Raw genomic sequence first — 20,066 nt, forward strand, 5'->3', positions numbered from 1 at the left:
CTTCGACAACACATGGAAATTGGTGTGCTTAAACATTATAATTGATTATAATCATATTACAAGATTTTTATTTTTAAAGTATTCCCTACCTGCAAAATATCCAGATAATCATTTAGAATTTGGAATGAAGAAGTCAAAAACTATTCAGTATTAACGCTTCATAATATATATATTTTTTCACTAAAACCGGTGTTCCAGAATGCCCAAAATAAGCCTATGCAGTTGTAGTTGTTGTAAAAGCAAGAAAGCCAGCATATTCTTAGTACTTGAAGCAAGCCATGTTCTGCTAAAATCTATACTGCCAAGCAGCTTTTTACAATTTAGACATATTTATTTTTCATCCAAACAGCACTCATTGGAAAATCCAAACATTATATAACATTATATAGGTGAATACATGAGTAGAGTTTATATATTACAGGTAATATATTGAAATTGTCTCCTTTTTCATTAACTATAATTGTTCACCCCTCCTTTTAAATGTTCTTCCAATATATCTGTGTTGTTTTCATAGGCCTTCAAGTCATTTCCAACTTATGGTGACCCTATCATAGGTTTCTCGCAGCAAGATCTGTTATTCCTCATATTAAATATTGTACCACCATATCTGCCTAAATATCCTAAAGTGACCTGATCCAATCTCATCTAGGAAGTGAAGGAGCTCTGGTTAGTACTTGGATCAAGAACACCAACAAATGTGCTGTATGCCGTATTTCAAAGGAAGAAGTTGACAATCTACCGCTGAATATTTCCTGCTTAAGAAACTCCTATGAAATCTATAGGGTTGCTATAAGTTAGCAGGTGATTTGAAGGTGTGCACACAGAGATTTCAGAGCAGAGTTTTAACCTTACCTCTAGATCCAGATCTTGAGGTTCTGCATCAGAGAGGGGCACTGCTGCAATTTTTGTCACTTTACATATTTCATGATCTCCTGGAAGTTTTCCAATCACTACTTTCTGGCGAATCAGAAGCAGCCACCATGGCAAATCTGTTTTAAAAGAATCCAAAGGCATTTATGCATAATGAAAAGATATACCAATATAATTCTAAAACAATCAGAAAACCTTGACTAAATGAGCTGTTGGAATTTAAAAACCATATAAAGACCTATCTCTTCCAGCATGCCTACCCAGACAGTCCTTAAACATGAATTTTAAGTGTCCTTTGTTTGATCTCTGTTTTGTGTGTTTTAGTATATATTTTAAGAAGCTCCCAGTGGCACAATGGGTTAAACCAGGCATCCTCAAACTGTGGCCCACCAGACATTTAGGCCTTCATGTCCCAGAATTCCTGACAATTGAACAAGCTTGCTGAGGCTTCTGGGAGTTTGGATGCCCAAACAGCTGGATGTCTGGGTTAAACCCTTGTGCCGGCAGGACTGAAGACCGACAGGTTGCAGGTTCGAATCTGGGGAGAGCACGGATAAGCTCCCTCTGTCATGTGGGGACATGAGAGAAACCTTCCACAAGGATAGAAAAACATCAAAACATCCGGGCGTTCCTTGGGCAACGTCCTTGGAGACGGGCAATTCTCTAACACCAGAAGCGACTTGCAATTTCTCAAGTCTCTCCTGACACAAAGAAAGCCTGGGGTAATTAACTCAATTAATGATTAAAGATAGATGTATTACTCATTCAGGCATACTCAGTCCAACCCCTACCTACTTTTTCTCCATTCAAATCAATCAGCCCCTTTGATTGCTGTATGTCCCCTTTAAGTATCAGTCTTTCACTTCGAAGAAAGTGAAAAGCCTGGAAAGACAAGCTAGAGAATTGACCCCTTATGGTTCTTTCTCTTTAGCTCTCATCTTAGCATATATTTTGTAGAGATAAGTTTTGATGTGTAATTTCTATGGAGGTACATTTTAAGTGTCTGTATTTCTAGTGGTTATGTATTTTAATTGTTTTGTAGCCCACCTTCAGCCATGAAGAGAAACGGGTAAGAAATAAAATTATTATTATTATTATTATTATTATTATTATTATTATTAAACTGCATGATATGGGTTCTACACTGAACATATAATGAAGTTTCAAATTGCATTATTTGGCAGTGTAGATGGGGCCTAAGTATATGAAGAAAAAAAAGTGTTCAAAGGAATGTTCAGGGCTGGCCCAACCATTAGGGAAATAACGTTACATAGATTCTTCCTTGGTTTTGCATGTGCTGAGACAGCCAGATGCATCATTCACGAATTCCATTTTGTGTTAACTATGTCATCTGCTTGAGAAGTCACACCTTGCCATAGCAATTTACAATTTAGTTATTTACAGGTTAAATGACTGTACTTAAATGTCAGATTGGCCTAGAAGACAATCCAGAAATTTCAGCTGATCAAAAACATGGTGTTATGCCAGATATTAAGGCTTTTTGGAATGTGCTTTATCACTAGTCAGTGATGTTTGGTTACCCAATTGGTTTGGAAAATGAAGAGCTTGGTACTTCATCTATATTATAGGTTCTTAGATCAGAATAATAGATTAAAAATTGGTATTCAGAAAGGTAGCTCTTTTTTGTAAGATCAATCAGCCTGTTAACAAATGCAAAAGCTGTATTAGAACTGGCAAGAAAAGCCTATTAAATGCTGCTCAGTGGCTTACAGCCTGACTCCAAACATGCTTATTCAGAAGCAGTCCTTGCCAAGTTCAACGGAGCTTACTCCCACACAAGTATGGACAGGATTGCACTCTTGCCGGAAGAATCAAAGTTTGTAATCAACACCATAGCACTCTTAGGGGCTCAAACACACTATTAAACCTGCATAAAAGAGTTTTGCTTTACAGCAGTGGTTCTCAACCTGTGAGTCCCCAGGTGTTTTGGACTTCAACTCCTGGAAGTCCCAACAGCTGGTAAACTGGCTGGGATTTCTGGGAGTTGTAGGCCAAAACACCCGGGGACCCACGAATTGAGAACCACTGCTTTAGAATGATGAAAATGTATGTATTACAGAATTATTAATATAATATTTCATATAGAATTTAAGCATCTCTATAACTCGGTTATAGAGATGCTTAGAAAAAATATCTATTGACAATCAAATCAGATCATAATGAAATACATTACAAGAAATATATCTATATACAGAATAGATAAAAATGAAACCAAAGAGTAACTCTTTTTTAGTCAGAGGACTAAAAACAAAAGGCAAGGGCCTCAATTAGAGATGCATAAACCACAAAACTTACAACTGAAAAGAAAACATGCATGGAGCTCTACTCATAATATTACTTTGGCAGGGCAATCTGCATGTTTTTTCCCCTAGTTCTAAGTTGTAGTATTCCATATTGTTCTGTATTTTTATATTACTATGAAGTCACTGGGTTATCCATATCCATATCCATAGAGACAGTAAGTATCATTATTGTTGTTGTCTTTAAGATCTTTTGGTCCATGTACTTGCCATAGTCATTTGTGGTTAACGGTCAAGGACCTAACCTTTCAGGCAACATAATGCAAGCAAGAATAAAATTGTATATAGCATTTTCCCTTCATTTTTCTGGTGATCTCTGCTGGTTAGCTGTTCCTTATCTCCTTGGCTGCAATAGCATGCTCACCTTGAGCTGGACAATGTCAATACTTTGAAGGGTTTAGGAATGCTGCCTGTTCATATAACAGCCCTACCCAGTTTGCCTACTAGGATTATTATGCAAGTCACATTTTCCCTTCTCTATGATGGATACACAACAAACACAGTTTCTTTCTGTTACTGCCTCAGCAGCTGCCTTTCAGTTCATATATCACCTATATCTGGATTCCACACAAGACGATTTTATGAGTCCCAAAAGAGGGACCAAAAAAAGAATCATATTCCAAGTGATTTGACAGAGAATGGACTATCTTCCTTCCTTTAATAATAGTGGCTGAAGAACTAGCACAACCGATTTTCTTTTCTGGTTGGTTGGAAGGTCCTGGTTTAATATTAGTATATAAAAAGATTGCCAGAACATAACTAGTAAGTGCAAATGATGTTTGATTTTAGGGATTATCAAGGCAAGCAGAAATCCAATTAATGCACTAGTTTCTGGCATCACAGATTAATCACTGATGTATGCCTTTGAGTTTCTAACTTTTGGTGACCCTAAGCCAACCTTATCACAGGATTTTCTTTGCAAGGTTGTTGGTTTTTTTTTTTTTGTTTGTTTTTGTTTGCCTTTGCTTTTCTCTGAGACTGAGTGTGACTTGCCTGAAGTTGCTCAGTGAGCTTCCATGGCTGAGTAGAATTAGAACCTTGGTCTCCAAAGTCCAACACTCAAACCACTACAACACGCTGACTCTCACAAACCAATACTCTTATCGCAGTAGTCACATCACATATTAACAAAGGTACAGCAGCTTGACTCACTTTGATTTAGAATGTTTGTAAATGAGCTTTTATTTTCTAGAAAACATGGGAGTTTATTTTCTTTGTTGTCCTACCACAATATTCCATTAATTGGCCATATGGATGAGAGGACAGCAGAAGCCCAAGAGACAGAACAGTCAGATTAGACATCTGGCATAGCACGATTTTCATCTTATAATTATATTTGCTTTGGTCATTATCAACGGTGGCTTCAAGAAAACAAGAACTGGAATTCTATGAATACAATTCTGGGCTTACGTAACAATAAGCCTGGAGGTAATGTTATCCTTGAGTGACCTAGGCAACAAAATGAAAGAGATGGACAAGCAGAACAGGCATGGGCAAACTTCGGTCCCCCAGGTGTTTTAACAGCCTGTAAGCTGGCTGGGATTTCTGGAAGTTGAAGTCCAAAACACCTGGAGGGCCAAAGTTTGCCCACGCCTGACTTAGAAGATATTTGGATCCGAACTTCTGGAAAACTGGACTTCCTCGGCAGTATACTCCTACTGATTGAAGTTGGAGTGTACCTGTTTTAATTGCCCTTCCTGCTGAAGTCCCATGTCTCCCCCCAAAAAACTACTTTGAAGCACCGTTGTAACAGCATAGGAGTCAGCAGGGGAAAGGCTCTTCAAAATCATATCAACATCATTCTTCCATTCCTCTCTGCTGGACCACACTCCTTTTCACAAATGGAAATGGCTTTCAGTTTCTAGATGGGAGGAGCCCCACTGATTCCTCCCATCTAGGGATAAATCAACGCAACACTGTGCTGTCACCACACAGAGAAATTAAAATGAACAGCATTTGCCCAACACACTGACCTCATCCAGTAATCTCTGATCTGCTAAATGCTGCCCATCAGGGTTCTCTATCCAATCCACTATCTCTTTCATTATGCCCTACCCCCTCTTTCCAAGCAGTGAAAAGCTTTTGGACTCAATCAGCAGCTGATCAGAAAAGAAGAGCTTTCCATGCAGAATACTAGGGCAGATGCTTTTTACAATGCCTCATTAGTCTCCAGTCTGTTACAAATTTAATGTAACCCTTTAGACTTCAGCCAAATTTGGGTAGACTCTTGGAGTCAAATAGGTTTGCCCACCCTTACTTTAAATGTTGCCATTTGCCTTCTGAATAACTCCTAAAACCTCATAAATATTTCTTCTAAGGTTTGCCAAACATGCTAGCCTGAATGAATTTACCACAACTGTTCTGCCATAATTTGTGGAGTACATCATTTAGAAATTTCAGACATAAATGCAACATGACAGATTTCTAAGCGTTTGACTCCCTTCACTGACTTTATTACACAACCAGCTAGGGATGGAAATATTTTTAATGCTAGGACCTTTAGAAGGCCTGTTTAGAGGCAATCATATCAAAGATAATAATTCCAAGTTTCCCATTCTGTTCAAATAGTAAGAATCATGACTTGCGAAAAGCAATGGGCAAAGGGCAACATCCTACCATTCCCATGTTAGGTGCCTAATCCAGACAATTGACTCACACTTTCAGTAACGTCTGTAGTTCTCAACATAGGCTCTGAGAACTCAGCTTTATTTTATGGTGTCCATAAAATGGTGATCAGCTTCACTATAGCAAATATGTACTAAAACCATGAAAAGTATAAAGATTTGGGTTGCTGTGAGTTTTCCAGGCTATATGGCCATGTTCCAGAAGCATTCTCTCCTGACGTTTCACCCACCTTTATGGCAGGCATCCCCAGAAGTTGTGAGGTCTGCTGGAAACTAGGCAAGTGAGGTTTATATATCTGTGAGATGTTCAAGGTGGGAGAAAGAACTCTTATCTGCTTGAGGAAGGTGTGAATTTTGCAAAATTAAATTAAGAATTGCAAAATTAAATTAAGAAGAATGGAAATGTAATCTTAAAGGAAGATTTACAATTCACGCACACACAAGAAAACAAGAGTTCTAATACTACTACACTTCATAAATAATTCCAGTAAAACATGGACATTATTGTTAACACAGGAAGAGTAATAAAATACCCTTAACCAGAATGTTGATATTTTACACAATCCTATCCATCAGTGGTTCCCAACCTTTGGTCCTCAAGTTGTTTTGGACTTCAACTCCCAGAAATCCCAGCCAGCTTACCAACTGTTAGAAATTGTGGGAGCTGAAGTCCAAAACACTTGAAGGGCCAAAGGTTGGGACCCACTGCTGTACATGCTTATTCAGAAATAACTTCTCGCTAGGTTTTATTTTGCAGCCTTACTATATTATTTTTTATTATAAAACATTTACCCTTTTAACTTAATCAAGTGAATTAATATTTTTCCTTTATACTTCCAAGTACAACTAACATAAAAAGGAGTGATGAAGAGAAATGTTGGGGGTTAATAATTGGGCCTAAAAATCACACGAAGCATGAAATAGTATAGCATAACCTGAACTCAAATTACACTCTTGTGAAGTTTCAAATAGCTCTGAAAGAGAATTCAAAAGGTCAAATGGTTCTCAACACTACCTTGAAATATCTCTCTGATGTACAATTAACTACAGACAGATCTTTTGTTTTTTTAATCATTTTGGAAAGTATAAAAAAATAAATGCTCTAATGCAATTTTCTTACTGTGAATGATTTGACACAACATCAATTTGAGAAGCTACAGTGATATTCTGAATAGCTCAACTGTAACCAAGCACTCACTTGAAACAATGCAAAGTTGTCCATCAAACAAAAACTGAAATGTTATTTATTGGTACTGTTGCACCTATATCTATAAAGCCAATAAGTCCTCTAGGAAAAGGAAACATATATTTTTACAGCTAGTACATTTCTTCATCTGAAGCAAACAGTTTTAAAAGCATAAAACAAGCACTAATGACACAGCTGAAATGGCATCACAGACTATAAACAGACTTATTATCTATTTATAATACAAAACACTGACTTCCAATATTATTAAGCACAATAAATCCAGGACAACTGTGCACGTTATTCTGTGATGAGTTGCAAGTGAACCTGTATTAAGACAAACTGTATTACCTAGAGCTGTGTCATCTCCATATGCTGCACTGCTAGTTCTCCGAGAATTAATGAGTCCATAGGTCTCATGGAATTGTATATATGGCACTGTTTGCTGATCTACTCCTCCTTCTCTTATGACAAGGAACAGAAATGCCGAAAAGCAAGAGCAAACACAAAGAACCACAGGGAAACAGGAAACCCTACACAAAGAATTATGAAATACTTCACCTTAAAAGTTTATCACATGCTGCACAAGCTACTTTTTTTCTTCACCACCTTAAAGATATCAGTGATTGATTTGACTAGTAATACTTTTTAATTATATTTAACTCTTATTAGTAATCTTGCATTAGCTACTTTGAGTCTTTGGGAGAGAGAAAGCAGAATATACATTGTTGTTATTCTAAAATATGTCAAGTTTGACCTCATTCACAATGTAAATGATAAAAAGTTAAACTTATTTTCCATTCCAAAAGCCAATATACCTTTAATAGCCATTCCTTTTACTTTCAGGAAAAAGTGGAGTCACCTTTAAGAGGCAACTACTAAAGCTTACAATCTAGCTATTATGTTGGGAAGGATGAGACAAACAATTACTATTACAGCAATTGTTTACAAACACAGCTCAAAGACACTGCCAACAATTGGGGTTTTGTATTTTGCAGTTTCTACAACACACAATTATGGTGCCAAAACACAAGATGAAAAATCCTTGCTGTTTCCATCCAAACCTTGTTTTAGCTAACAGCACAAATCAAATACTTCAGAGTTCACAATACAATACAGAGCTTCTTCGGTTGTTTACCTTCACGCCATCTCTGAATGCTTGAACGTAGAAATGGGACAACTTAGAGCTCCAATATTACACTTCCATATGTTTGGTGATGGCCTGAAGGGAAGAACTGTATATACACACTCCCAGAAATGTTGATTCCTCCAAATCAATTAGAACAGCAATATCTTAGGCAGGAGAAGGATCAATATGCATAGCTCTGCTCTTCCTCTCATATTACTCAAAGGATGTTCACAGAGATACGACTAAAGCTGTCATTAGGGAACAGTAATCCCAAGCAGACTGTGACTTCAATAAGATTCAAGCAATGCTTTCAGAAATTAAGGCCTGGTGGGGAGGGTTTGGCCTGGAATGACCAGAAATCCAGGAAAATTGACATTCCCCCAAAGTTCAGGAAATGACGTCAATGTCCAAGATCTTCTTGGAATAATGTGGGAAATGTAACAGGCACTACTGTGGTGTAACACTGGCCTTTTATTTCAATTCCTGAGGAAGAAAGTGACCAATATACAAATGTGGGAGGTGAAATGTGAAAACTGATAAAGGGTAAAAATTACAAAATTAAGTTAGGAGATTGGGAGAGGCGCAGAAAAGCCAGGAATAATAATATTGTGGAGCTGAATAGTCTAGAAGAGCTCTTTTTTTCCTCTATTTAGTTACACATATTGCAGCGACCTGCTGGCTCAGAAGACTACTTCTCTACACTATACTAGCTTGCCATATATTTTGCTTCCTTAAATGAAAAAGTCCCATTCAAATCATTACAGAAAATGGAAGTTGTGGAGGACATTCAGACACTGGTACAGATTTAAAATAGAAGAGATGTCCGTGTAATTTTTTAATGGTATGCAGGAAAGATGCATTGAATACTGGCTTCACAAAAGTCAAAATAGTCACACCATAATGTATTCTCTGCTGTGAAGGTTTTTCTATTACGTATTGGGGGGAATGAAAGAAACTGTGGTGAAAGTCTCACATACAAGAAAATAGAGAAACTGCAAAACAATATGCCACAAACCTCTTATCATTTTATTTTACCAAAACAAAATCGGATGACAATAGCTGAAGCAAGACAGGTTTACCACCATATTTCTCAAGTTAGAAATGTACAAACAAAATGCTTTCCAAAACAATATTTGATTCTGAAGTTACAAAACAAAAATTATTTGTGGGTAGACAAAAAGCCATATGTATAGCAGAAAATGTTTTTGCATGAAAACCACTGGGAGGGGCATCCCAATTGGGTTTAACTCCAACAAGGGACGATTCTTCCCATTATCTCTATACCATATTTTTGTTATGAGAAGACAAATTGACACCTTTTTACAATGATAATAAAACAACTGAGGCAACTGCATCTCAGATCTCCATTGTTCTACGGGGGGGAAAGCCATCTGTGCTAACAGTCTCTCATCTGATGTGGCTAATACATTTCATAAGTTTTGGAAAGCACAAGTCAGCACATCAAAAGGTAAAACACTTTTGTGAACCACCACGTTCAACTGGGATGCAAATGTCATACAATCCACAGTTGTGTCAAACATAGAATGAAGATTTTGAGTTATTAATATAGAAATGCTTATCTCCAATGTATATGATAAGTTCATATACACTGGGCCAGGCTTTAGCACAGCGGGTTAAACCGTCAGCTGCAGAAAATCTTGTCGATAGAAAGGTCGACAGTTCACGCCTGAATTGGGGTGAGCTCCCAACTATCAGCCCAGCTTATGCTCACCTAGGAGTTCAAAAATAGCAATGTTAGTAGATAAATAGGTACCACTTTGGCAGGGAGGTAATAAAAGGCTCCCATGTGGACATGCCAGCAGGAGATCATCTAAGGACAACAGAGCTCCTTGGCATGGATGATGGAGCGACAGCACCCCCCGTGGCTGGAGTCAAGCACAGCTCCAGATGTCAGAGATGGAAAAAATGGGAAGCCTTTACCTCTGTTTCCGAACTGTCTGTCTTTGTTAATTGTATAACGGCACTAAATGTATGCTGTATATGTGTATGTAATCTGCTTTGAGTCCCCTTGGGGAGATAGGGTGGAATATAAATAAAGTACATTATTATTTGTCCTTTTTTTGCCAAAATGTCAAAAAAGTGCGAGGGGGTGGGAAGAGGGAAGGAAGAGATGAGAAAAATGAGAAATTGTTTTTGTGAATTCAGACAGGTAAAGCAAAAAACAGAATTTTTACCTTAGTTTGAAAAAAAATCTAAGAACTTCATCTAGCCAGAGTTGGCAAATCTGGCTAGAGGAAAGTATATTAAAAGTCGGCTTTATAGGTTGAAAATTAATTTCTTAAAGCAAATTTAGTATATAGGCTATCTACCTCTCAGTTGAAACAGAACAATGTGTGTCGCTGATGGTTCTGCTGAACTTCTCAGAGGCTTTTGATACCATCAATCATGGTATATTGCAGTGTCACCTTGCTGAGATGTGACTTGAGGGAACTGTTTGACAGTGGCTTCATTCTTTCATGGAGAAGAAAAACCATAAGGCGATTGCCCTCAGACCCCTTGGGCACTGGGCTAAATTCTATTCCTCATGCTATTTAATAAATACACAAATTACCCAGCTCTATTCACCCTTTTCCACCTTGATCCAAGAAGACTGTCTTGGTTCAAAAGGACTGTCATCTGTAATGGGTTGAATGAGGGCAAACAAGCTGAAATATAATCCAGATTCCTGGTTAGTCAAAAAGCAATGTGTGTAGATAGGGGTCCCTTGAAGACACATGTGTGCTGTTTGTGTAAACTCCTGGATTACACCCTGAACTTGTGACCTCTTGCTTCAGAAATGGCCAGGAATGTATTTGCATAGTTAAGCCTTGTGCACCAGCCATGCCCATTTCTTGAAATATCAGACCTTGCCACAGCGACACACCTTGAGATACACCCCATTTGAATTACTGTAACTTGCTCAACATGGGGCTGCCTTCAAAGAGTGTTCAAGGAACTGCAGGCAGATTGCTAGGTGGGGCTAGCTACAGGAAGCACACAACTTCCTTGGTGCAACAGCTCTGCTGAAAGCCAGTCCATTTCCACAATCATTACAAAGAGCTGGGATGTTAAACTTGATTATATTGTGGCTGGAATGTGAAACTTGATCGTATTGCCCATTTTAAATTAGAAAATATTTCTGCACTTTATTGTGTGTTTTATTCAATTTGAGTGGGGTTGTTGTAATTTTTGTGTTATTTATGTTCACTGACATTGTAATTGTTATTATTACAGATATTGATGTATTTATGTGTTATGGCATGTTACATGCTGTTTTGTAAGCCGCCCTAAGTCCCTTTTTGGGAGTGGTGCTGGGATATAAATGAAGTATTATTATTATTATTATTATTATTATTATTATTATTGAGCTGGTTACGACCTGTGAAGCTTTATTTGTCTTACTGCATGTTATCCAAAGGACCCCACTTTCCTATAAAACCTACCAATATTTTGAGATCTTCTGGATCTTTTTTTGACCTCCCTTCATTGCAGACACATCTGGTAAGAACATGGGAGAGGGCTTTCTCTGTGTCTGCTCCCAGATTCTGGAACTCCCTTCCTAGAAAAGTTGAACTGACAGCCACCTTAATATCTTTTTGCACACTGATGAAGACCCTCTTGTTCCATCAAGCTCGATGGAACAAGGTGGAAACAGGCCTTGCATAACATGCCAAATTATTGCCTTTTTAATGGTCTCTGTTTCATTTTTTTGATAGTTTGATTGCTTTTCTACATGTGTACATTGTGAATTTTTAAAATTATGTTTGCTTTAACTGCTGAAAGCTGCCTTGGCTACTAAACTGGGAGAATTTTTAATAAAAGAAATAATTGTTCGTTTGCATGCTAAATCATCTGAGCCTTTGAATCTGCCCTGGTCAAACATTTCAGAAGTGTATTTTCACAGGATTTTTTAAACAAAGCAATTAACCACTTTACAAAAGACTGCTCAGCAACCATCAGCATCAGAGTTCGCAATAAGGTCTATGTAGTTGCAACATGCAAACATAAAAGCCTTTAAAAAACATTCAGTGTCCTGAAAACGATTCTTCCTCCTATCTTTCCAGGCAGACAAGAGACCTTTTATTTATTCAAGACCTGTGTTCTTAATCAATGAAGCAAGCATAGTATTAAAGCTCTACAACATGTTTTAAGTTGAAATTACCACAGGACTCCAAATGGTAAGGAAATAAAGCAGTGTTTCCAGCTCAGTTCCACATAGAATCAATAAATACCAGCCTACTTTCAAGAGTGTTGCTGCAGTGTTCTTGTTAATTTGGACACATCACAGTGAGCCTGCTGATAAAATTTTAATCAGACGCTGCATTTAACTCAGCTAGATATCAACCAATAGTAGTTGTTTCTCTAGTGTTAAAAGCTTAATCCAAACAGTTCTGTTTTTAACACGAAGTGCCCAACACACTCAAGAAATCAAGGATTCATCCAGACTAGATTATGGATAGTAAAAGGTATTATGCATTATGCAGTTACAGCTCAATCACTCTGAAGGGAATGGATATGCAATATATTTGCATATATCACAAACAAAGTAGTTGGAAGCCATTGTTCTGCATCCTAGTCTCCAGGGCAGCAGAAAATAAGCTTGCTCCCTCCTCCCTATGACTTCCCCTCACATATTTATACATGACCATCACTCCTCTCAGCCTTCCCTTCTGCAGGCCAAGCATGCCCAGCTCTTTAAGCTGCTCCTCATGGGGCTCATTCTCCAGATCCTTGATCATTTTAGTCACCCTCCTCTGAACACACTCCAGCTTGTCAACATCTCCTTTCAATTGTGATGCCCATAATTTGACACAGTATTCCAGGTGTGGTCTGACAAAAGCAGAATAGAATAGAGACATGAATTCCCTGGATCTAGACATTAAACTCCTATTTATGCAGGCCAAAATCCCATTGGCTTTTTTTGCTGCCACGTGACATTGTTGGCTCATGTTGTTGTCCACAAAAAAGAAGATTCCACCTGAACATTAGGAAGAACTTCCTAACGGTGAGAGCTGTTCAGCAGTGGAACTCTCTGTCCCAGAGTATGGTGGAGGCGCCTTCTTTGGAGGCTTTTAAACAGAGGCTGGATGGCCATCTGTCAGGAGTGCTTTGAATGCTTCTTGGCAGGGGGTTGGACTGGATCGCCCTCGAGGTCTCTTCCAACTCTAGGATTCTATGATTCTATTCTATGATTCACTTGTATCAACTGGTACCTAGATGACAAAACAAAACAACTGTGTTTGTCTCATTGAAACTAGGACTTGAGGTACAACAAACAGATAAAGATGAAGCCTCGGTATGTACATTTTCCCCAGGATATTTCCTGCTTTTCAAAATGAGGGCAATTCTGTTTACAAACAGAGCAATACAGAATCTCGTATTGTTCTATTCCAGGATGGAGGGGGATGTCATGATTTAAACACTGTTCATCTAAATGTTCCCTGATTGTAGTCGAGCTAAAATATCAGGAAAATGCCAACATTAACCCCTCTTTCAATGGAAGTAAGAAATGCTATCTACATCTGCACGGAGCAGAGAGTTTTCATCTATTTCTGTGCAATGAGTTGAATGCTGTGCCTTCACAACTAATCTGATAACTTCAGAGATGAGATTTCTTCTAACCACTTGGTTTTTATGTTATATAACTAACGGCTCTAATGAGCTTTGAGGAACCCTAAAATGTTATTGGAGAAGAAGCCTTGTCGTTCTTCTAAAATCACTGCAATTTTGCAAATAAAAATATTTACTGAAATTATAACAAGTCATAAAGGGAGACAGAAAAGTGGATACAAATACTTGTATACAAATACTTGTATCTTCCAACATGTACTGTTTTCAAGTCTATATCAAACAGAACATACATTTCTTCCTTTAACAACGGCAGTTTGATTGTTCTCACAAAATATTAACATAGATTCACAATTGCAACAAATGCAGAAACTGATTTTGTCACATTATCTTCCGCATGGAAGTCCTTCTACTCTCCAAAAGTCCTTGTGGACAGCTCAGGAAAATGGAAGACAGGAGTTGTGGAGGCAATAACAGGGGAACATTTTCCAGAATTGGCTTGGACAAGGCAACATCGCAAATGTACCATTCAATCACACTACCTCTGACAACACAATCCACAGTCTTTAGTATTTGTTTCATCCTGTGGCTCATTAGTAGATCGACAGAGCTAATAACTAGGAATATAGCAGTAGTCTGTTTGCCCCATCTACACTGCCAGATAATCCAGTTTCTGAATGCAGATTATCTGCTTTAATTATCTGGATTAAATGGCAGTGTAGACTCATATAATCCAGTTTAAAGCAGATAATCCGCATTCAGAAACTGAATTATATTGTCAATGTAGGTGAAGCATTTGTAAGCATGCTCATGATAACCTATCTGTAGAACATTATTCACTTGCAGCCTTCAACTCGTGTTTATGATAAACATGCTGCCATCAAAAAAGCACTTAAGTAATTGCTTATCATAGAAGGCATCAGATTTTTAACACAGTTATCCCACACACCAGTAATGCCTACACATTTTTCTGTGGTTAAGGGCACAGGACCCTTGGGAAAGTGGGGAAAAACACAAATTAAAAGCACTGTAAACCAAATAAATATTCATCTCTGAAGGCTGTCTCAGACTTGGCAATGTTGTTATACAGCCCAATGGAAATGATGTTTTTAGGATTTTAGTACAATCTGTTTTATGAGTAACCTCAGTGGCCAGAGGTTCAGGGGATTTTAATGTTATTGATTTGTGTGTGTATATATATATAGTCTACAATTTGTGTATTTGGTTTATCATGCCTTTTGTTTGAATGTATATGTTATGTAATTTTTGTTTTTAACTACTGTACGCTGCTTTGAATCCCACCCATGGGAGAAAAGAAGGATAAAAATAAATAATCATAATCATAATCATAATAAAATACCACTCTCGGAATCTTTCTATCACCCAGCACAACCCCTCTATGGTCAACTTCTGGCAGAGGTTGATCATAAAGTCATAATGGAAGATGTACAGATTCTTAGAGAGAACCTATTCTCTCTACGTTAATGCCATTACTGTATTTTAAAATAACAACTAGCATCAGAGAAACATTTATCAAGCATAAATAGAAACAAGATATGTTATATAGGCATCCTGAGTTTAGCATACTGGTTTTTAATCCATTTCTAACAGTCATGAAAGATAAATTCACAAATAATAGTGGCTATTAAACCATTATTATGTAAAAAATCAACTAGACAGAGCCATAGCTGAAGCCAAGAGGAATGTAAAGCACGCTGACTTCATCTTTGAAACATTTAATGTGTGCAAGCTGGTTTCTTGGCAGGGTTTTCAAAGCCATTCCATTAATAGCAGCAAACTTGCCTAGCTTTTTCCTATATCAAGAAGAAACAGACAATCTCGAGGAAACTAGATGAGAAGGCAATCTTGATGTTACCAATAAAAAACTTTAGAAAGCTAAAATTTTCTCAATGGGTTTGTTTCTCCTCCTTTTATATGCAGGATTGAATTCGGCATCTTTATTTTTAAAAAACAAATTAATTTTATAGCTACAAGAAAAATCTCAATCTGTCAACAGCTGAATCTTCCTATCTTAATGAAATTTTATTCAGAGAGTGATATTTAGCATCTCTCCCCTCAACCATCTTCCAGACAAGCCAAGAAAATACCATTTATCATAAAAGTATCAAGCACTGCACATGTAAATTGAATCATTTATCTAAGAGTTTCAATTCAAGCACTTGCATTTATTAGTTTGACAAACTGAAGATTTACATCAATTAGTCTCACGGAGGTACGGACAACAAAACCCACTCAGTGTTATCGATGGTAGATAACTAAGATTTGAAAGTGTGAGTTACTAAACACAATAGGTACAAAAAAAATTATAAATCATACCTGTATGAAGTTGAACTTTTCCAATCAATCCCTCAACTAAACCCAGGCAAATTGGATTCCAAGCCAGGAGGAGATCAGTAGCTGTGAACAAAAAAATAATACATAAGAGAATTAAAATTATCAAGACATTTTTAATCACAACTTCCATTAGCTCTACCAGATCAACCAATTATGTGAAACTAAAGCAACTATTATGAAAATTATAAACTCTTCTGTAGAAAACACTCCCAGTTTATAGATGTTCAAAGACAGTAGGACATCTCTATTTGGATTATGAAGAAACAGGAGTTTCACCTATTGTGAATGTTCATTTATTACATCTATCTTTCTGCATTATCACAGGAGGTCTGCACCCAACACTGCTGGAGAAATTATACTGTCTAGCCAGTTTTGCACCACCTGACATCTGTCGGGAAGTAGCAGCCTGTAATGAAAGGACCAAGGCATTGACATCTCCAGCCCATCCTCTGATCGGATATCAGCCAGCATGCCAACATCTTAAATCAGTGGTTCTCAACCTTTGGATGTTTTGGCCTTCTACTCCCAGAAATCCTAACAGCTGGTAAACTGGCTGGGTTTTCTGGGAGTTGTAGGCCAAAACACCTGAGGGCCCACAGGTTGAGAATGACTGCCTTAAATCAAGAAATAGCTTCCTAAGATCTACAGAGTTACTCACAGGCAGATAAAAACCTAGAACCTCAATCAGCGGCTGATATCGGATGACAAACTCCCTCCTGGACACATAGAAAGCTGGGTGACTTGGAAGGTACCACGAGGTGCTGAGCCAATCTTAAGAAATGGGGCTTCAAAGTGGAGTTCACGACATGCAAGTGTAGAGAAGAGCAAACTACAGACCACTTAATACAATGCAGTTTGAGCCCTGTCACATGCACAATGGAGGACCGCCTTACAGTGACACCAGAGGCACTCAAAGTCAAAGAAAATTTAGCATAATGCCAAGTTTTTAACTTTGTGATATTTTATACATTATAACTGTACTCTCAATTAGCTTCTCACACAATAAATAAATAAATCTATCTATCTTTCCACTTAACATCAAACTGGTTAAATATAAAATGTAATAAAGAAATTATTTTGGGAAAGTAGGAAAATTTAGTGAAGGCTCATGTTATTTTCATGTACAGGCAGTCCCTGAGTTCCAATCATCCAACTTATAAATGACTCGTAGTTAAGAACGGGGGTGAGACACAGGAAGTGAGAAAAATCTACCCCTCGGAAGGGAAATTCATTCCTGAAAGAGTTATCATGGGAAAAAGACGTCTCCACTGAAGCATTCTCAGCAATCCTTGTTTCCACAACAAGCAAAATTCTTCAAAATCCTAAGATCACAGGGACACAAAGTTCAGTAAAATCTTCTGAACAGACAGCAAAACAAACACCACTTGAGTGTTAACCCTTCCCTATGTTATCGAAAGCTCTCTCCCTCTCCTCCCCCCCCCCCCCCCACCCTCTCTCTATATATATATTTCTGGCTGGAGTTGTACCTGTTGTTCATAACTTCGGGACTGCCTGTACTCACTTTTAATAACTAAAATTCATTAATTCAAATCCTGTCCTGCCAAGTAATTCTATTAACAAAAAGATTACACAGACAACTATAATCCATTCCTTAAAAAAGTTTCAAAAGAGCAAGGAATCAAGATCAAAGCAGGTCTGTTTTTATAACTGCGCCTAATTTTTGCTCCTGTAGAGATTTTGTGAATAATATAAAAAGCTTCAGGAACCATTATGCTAACTTATATCCTCTTTCTGATTAAGATGATGAAAAATTGAGACCAAAAAAGAATCCGGAAGCTCGGTTTGCCTAGTGAGACAGAGCACATATTTAAAATTTGGTGAGCCACCAAGAAAGCCACAGTGCCTTATCAAAAAGGAAATGAGCTGCTGGTGTTAAAAGACATTTTCCTCAGATGTATTTAAAAGGCGAAAGGGCAGTCAGGAAAGAAAATGAGGGTGGATGACCTTTCAAGACTCAAATTCATAACTTGTAGTGATGCTAAAGCTCCAAATATACTACAGGAAAAGCGCCTACTACAGTAATTTTACTGCATAATTAATACAGATTTTGAAATCAAAATACAGATGACACACCTCTAAAGAATGATGCCCTTTCAAAGAAATACTTACTCTGACCAAAGTGCAGCAAGATGTTAAAAAGAAAACATCCCTGCAATAACATAGTGCTACTGTTCTAAGAAAATTAAGGATCTTGGATGAGTTCAAATATTTGGCCCTTTTAGTGACTGAAGTAGGAGTGAAGAAATAAAATAAAATAAACTTTATTTATGCCCCACTACCATCTCCCAGAGGGACTCAGGACGGCTCACAAAGCACTCAAAGGTGCGAACACACAAAATACAGAAAATGCAGAAACAATAACATGAAACAATAGCAGTTAACATAAATATCTCCCTACACAAAGCCCCCTGGTTAAAATCAATAAAATACAGAAATTGCTGCATGTATAAAATACCTGCCAATAATAATACACTTTATTTATATTCCACTTTATCTCCCCGGAGAGACTCAGAGCGGATTACAGTACAATATAAAGCAAACATTCAATGCCTTTTTAAACAAACAACGACATACAATACACAAGTAGGTAAACACCTTCCCCTTTTTTTCATCTCCGGCGTCTGGAGGCGATGCTCAACTTCCGGCCAAGCTCACCCAGACTCACAGCTTCAAACTGTTGACCCTCTGGTCAGCAGCCTTTCCTGCAGCTAGCAGCTTTAACTGCTGTGCTGCCGCTAAGGTATGATTCAGTATTTATTCAGTCCCGCTGGCAAATCTGACTTGTGCTGCAGCTTACGTTACGTTACTGATATTACAAAAAACACAGTTTTCAGTATAAGAAATATTTTGGGGAATTTTTCCACCCTGTATAATTATGGTTTCAAGTAGAAATGAGTAACTGCCAAGGGTTAGGGCAGTGGTTCTCAACCTGTGGGTCCCCAGGTGTTTTGGCCTACAACTACCAGAAATCCCAGCCGGTTTACCAGCTGTTAGGATTTCTGGGAGTTGAAGGCCAAAACATCTGGGGACCCACAGGTTGAGAACCACTGGGTTAGGGGCAGCAATGATACACTGAAGACCTGGAGTTCATCAACCCCCAGCATCATTTTAAAAAATTGATCAAAACAAAACAAAAAACCCTGTTGTTAATATAACCAGTTCCTGATTTACTTCTCAAATAGAGATTTCTCCTGTTCCTAAAACAGGTATCCTCAAACTCCGGCACTCCAGCTGTTTAGGCCTCCAACTCTTAAGAAGACCAAGCCAGATTGTTCAATGGACAGGAATTCTGGGAAATGGAAACCCAAACAGCTGGAGGGTCAGGGTTTGGGGATACCTGACCTAAAGCAACATTGAGGAGGTCCAAAATATGGGGAAATTATCCCACATAGAAAATGGGGGATTCCAGGGAAAAATGTATAACAAGTAAATCCAAAAACTTAGCATTGAGGTTACAAAATTGCCTCTGGGGGTCACATGTAGCCTGGGCTCATTTTTTCCCTATTCCCAGTTTAGAGCAATTTGATTGTGCCCATCACTATCTATTTTCAAATCACTGCTCCTTTGAAAACTGAAGATACTGTTGGCATGCGAGGAGCCGTCTCATAAATAATATGTTTCTTTAGCACTACATTAAGCAGCTGGCAAGGGCAAATACTACTGCAGATGCAGTGCCAAATTCTCAGGGCATCACCTTGTGCCACTGACACTGTCTTCCTCTCTCATCCAGTTTAGTGGAGCAGAATTATTAATGAAGCAGTTATAAATTCCTTGGTGGAAACTGGCTGTGATTTGCATACCCTTGAATTTCAAGGAAAGCAAGTGCCCAAAATAGATATTCTTAAGGGATTATTCTATCAAAGTTCCAGGAAGATACAGCCAATGCTATTTAAACAAAATACATGAATTAGAGCAAACTTTTTTTTTTTTTACAGGAAACTTATTTCAAGATAAAATTAAATCCTACTTCGGGGAAGACGAAAGAACTCTGA

General features: G+C 37.9%; 1 protein-coding gene across 1 annotated transcript in view; it reads right to left on the reverse strand.

The window, feature by feature from the left end:
- Positions 1-20,066, reverse strand: part of INPP5F (inositol polyphosphate-5-phosphatase F) — a 56,482-nt gene that overhangs the window by 22,637 nt on the left and 13,779 nt on the right. Inside the window, 2 exon segments of the mRNA XM_060768535.2 lie at positions 853-989; positions 16,036-16,116. Of these exon segments, the coding sequence (XP_060624518.2) occupies positions 853-989; positions 16,036-16,116 (218 nt within the window).

The sequence above is a fragment of the Anolis sagrei genome, chromosome 3 (genome assembly GCF_037176765.1).
Source record: "Anolis sagrei isolate rAnoSag1 chromosome 3, rAnoSag1.mat, whole genome shotgun sequence".
Taxonomy (NCBI): domain Eukaryota; kingdom Metazoa; phylum Chordata; class Lepidosauria; order Squamata; family Dactyloidae; genus Anolis; species Anolis sagrei.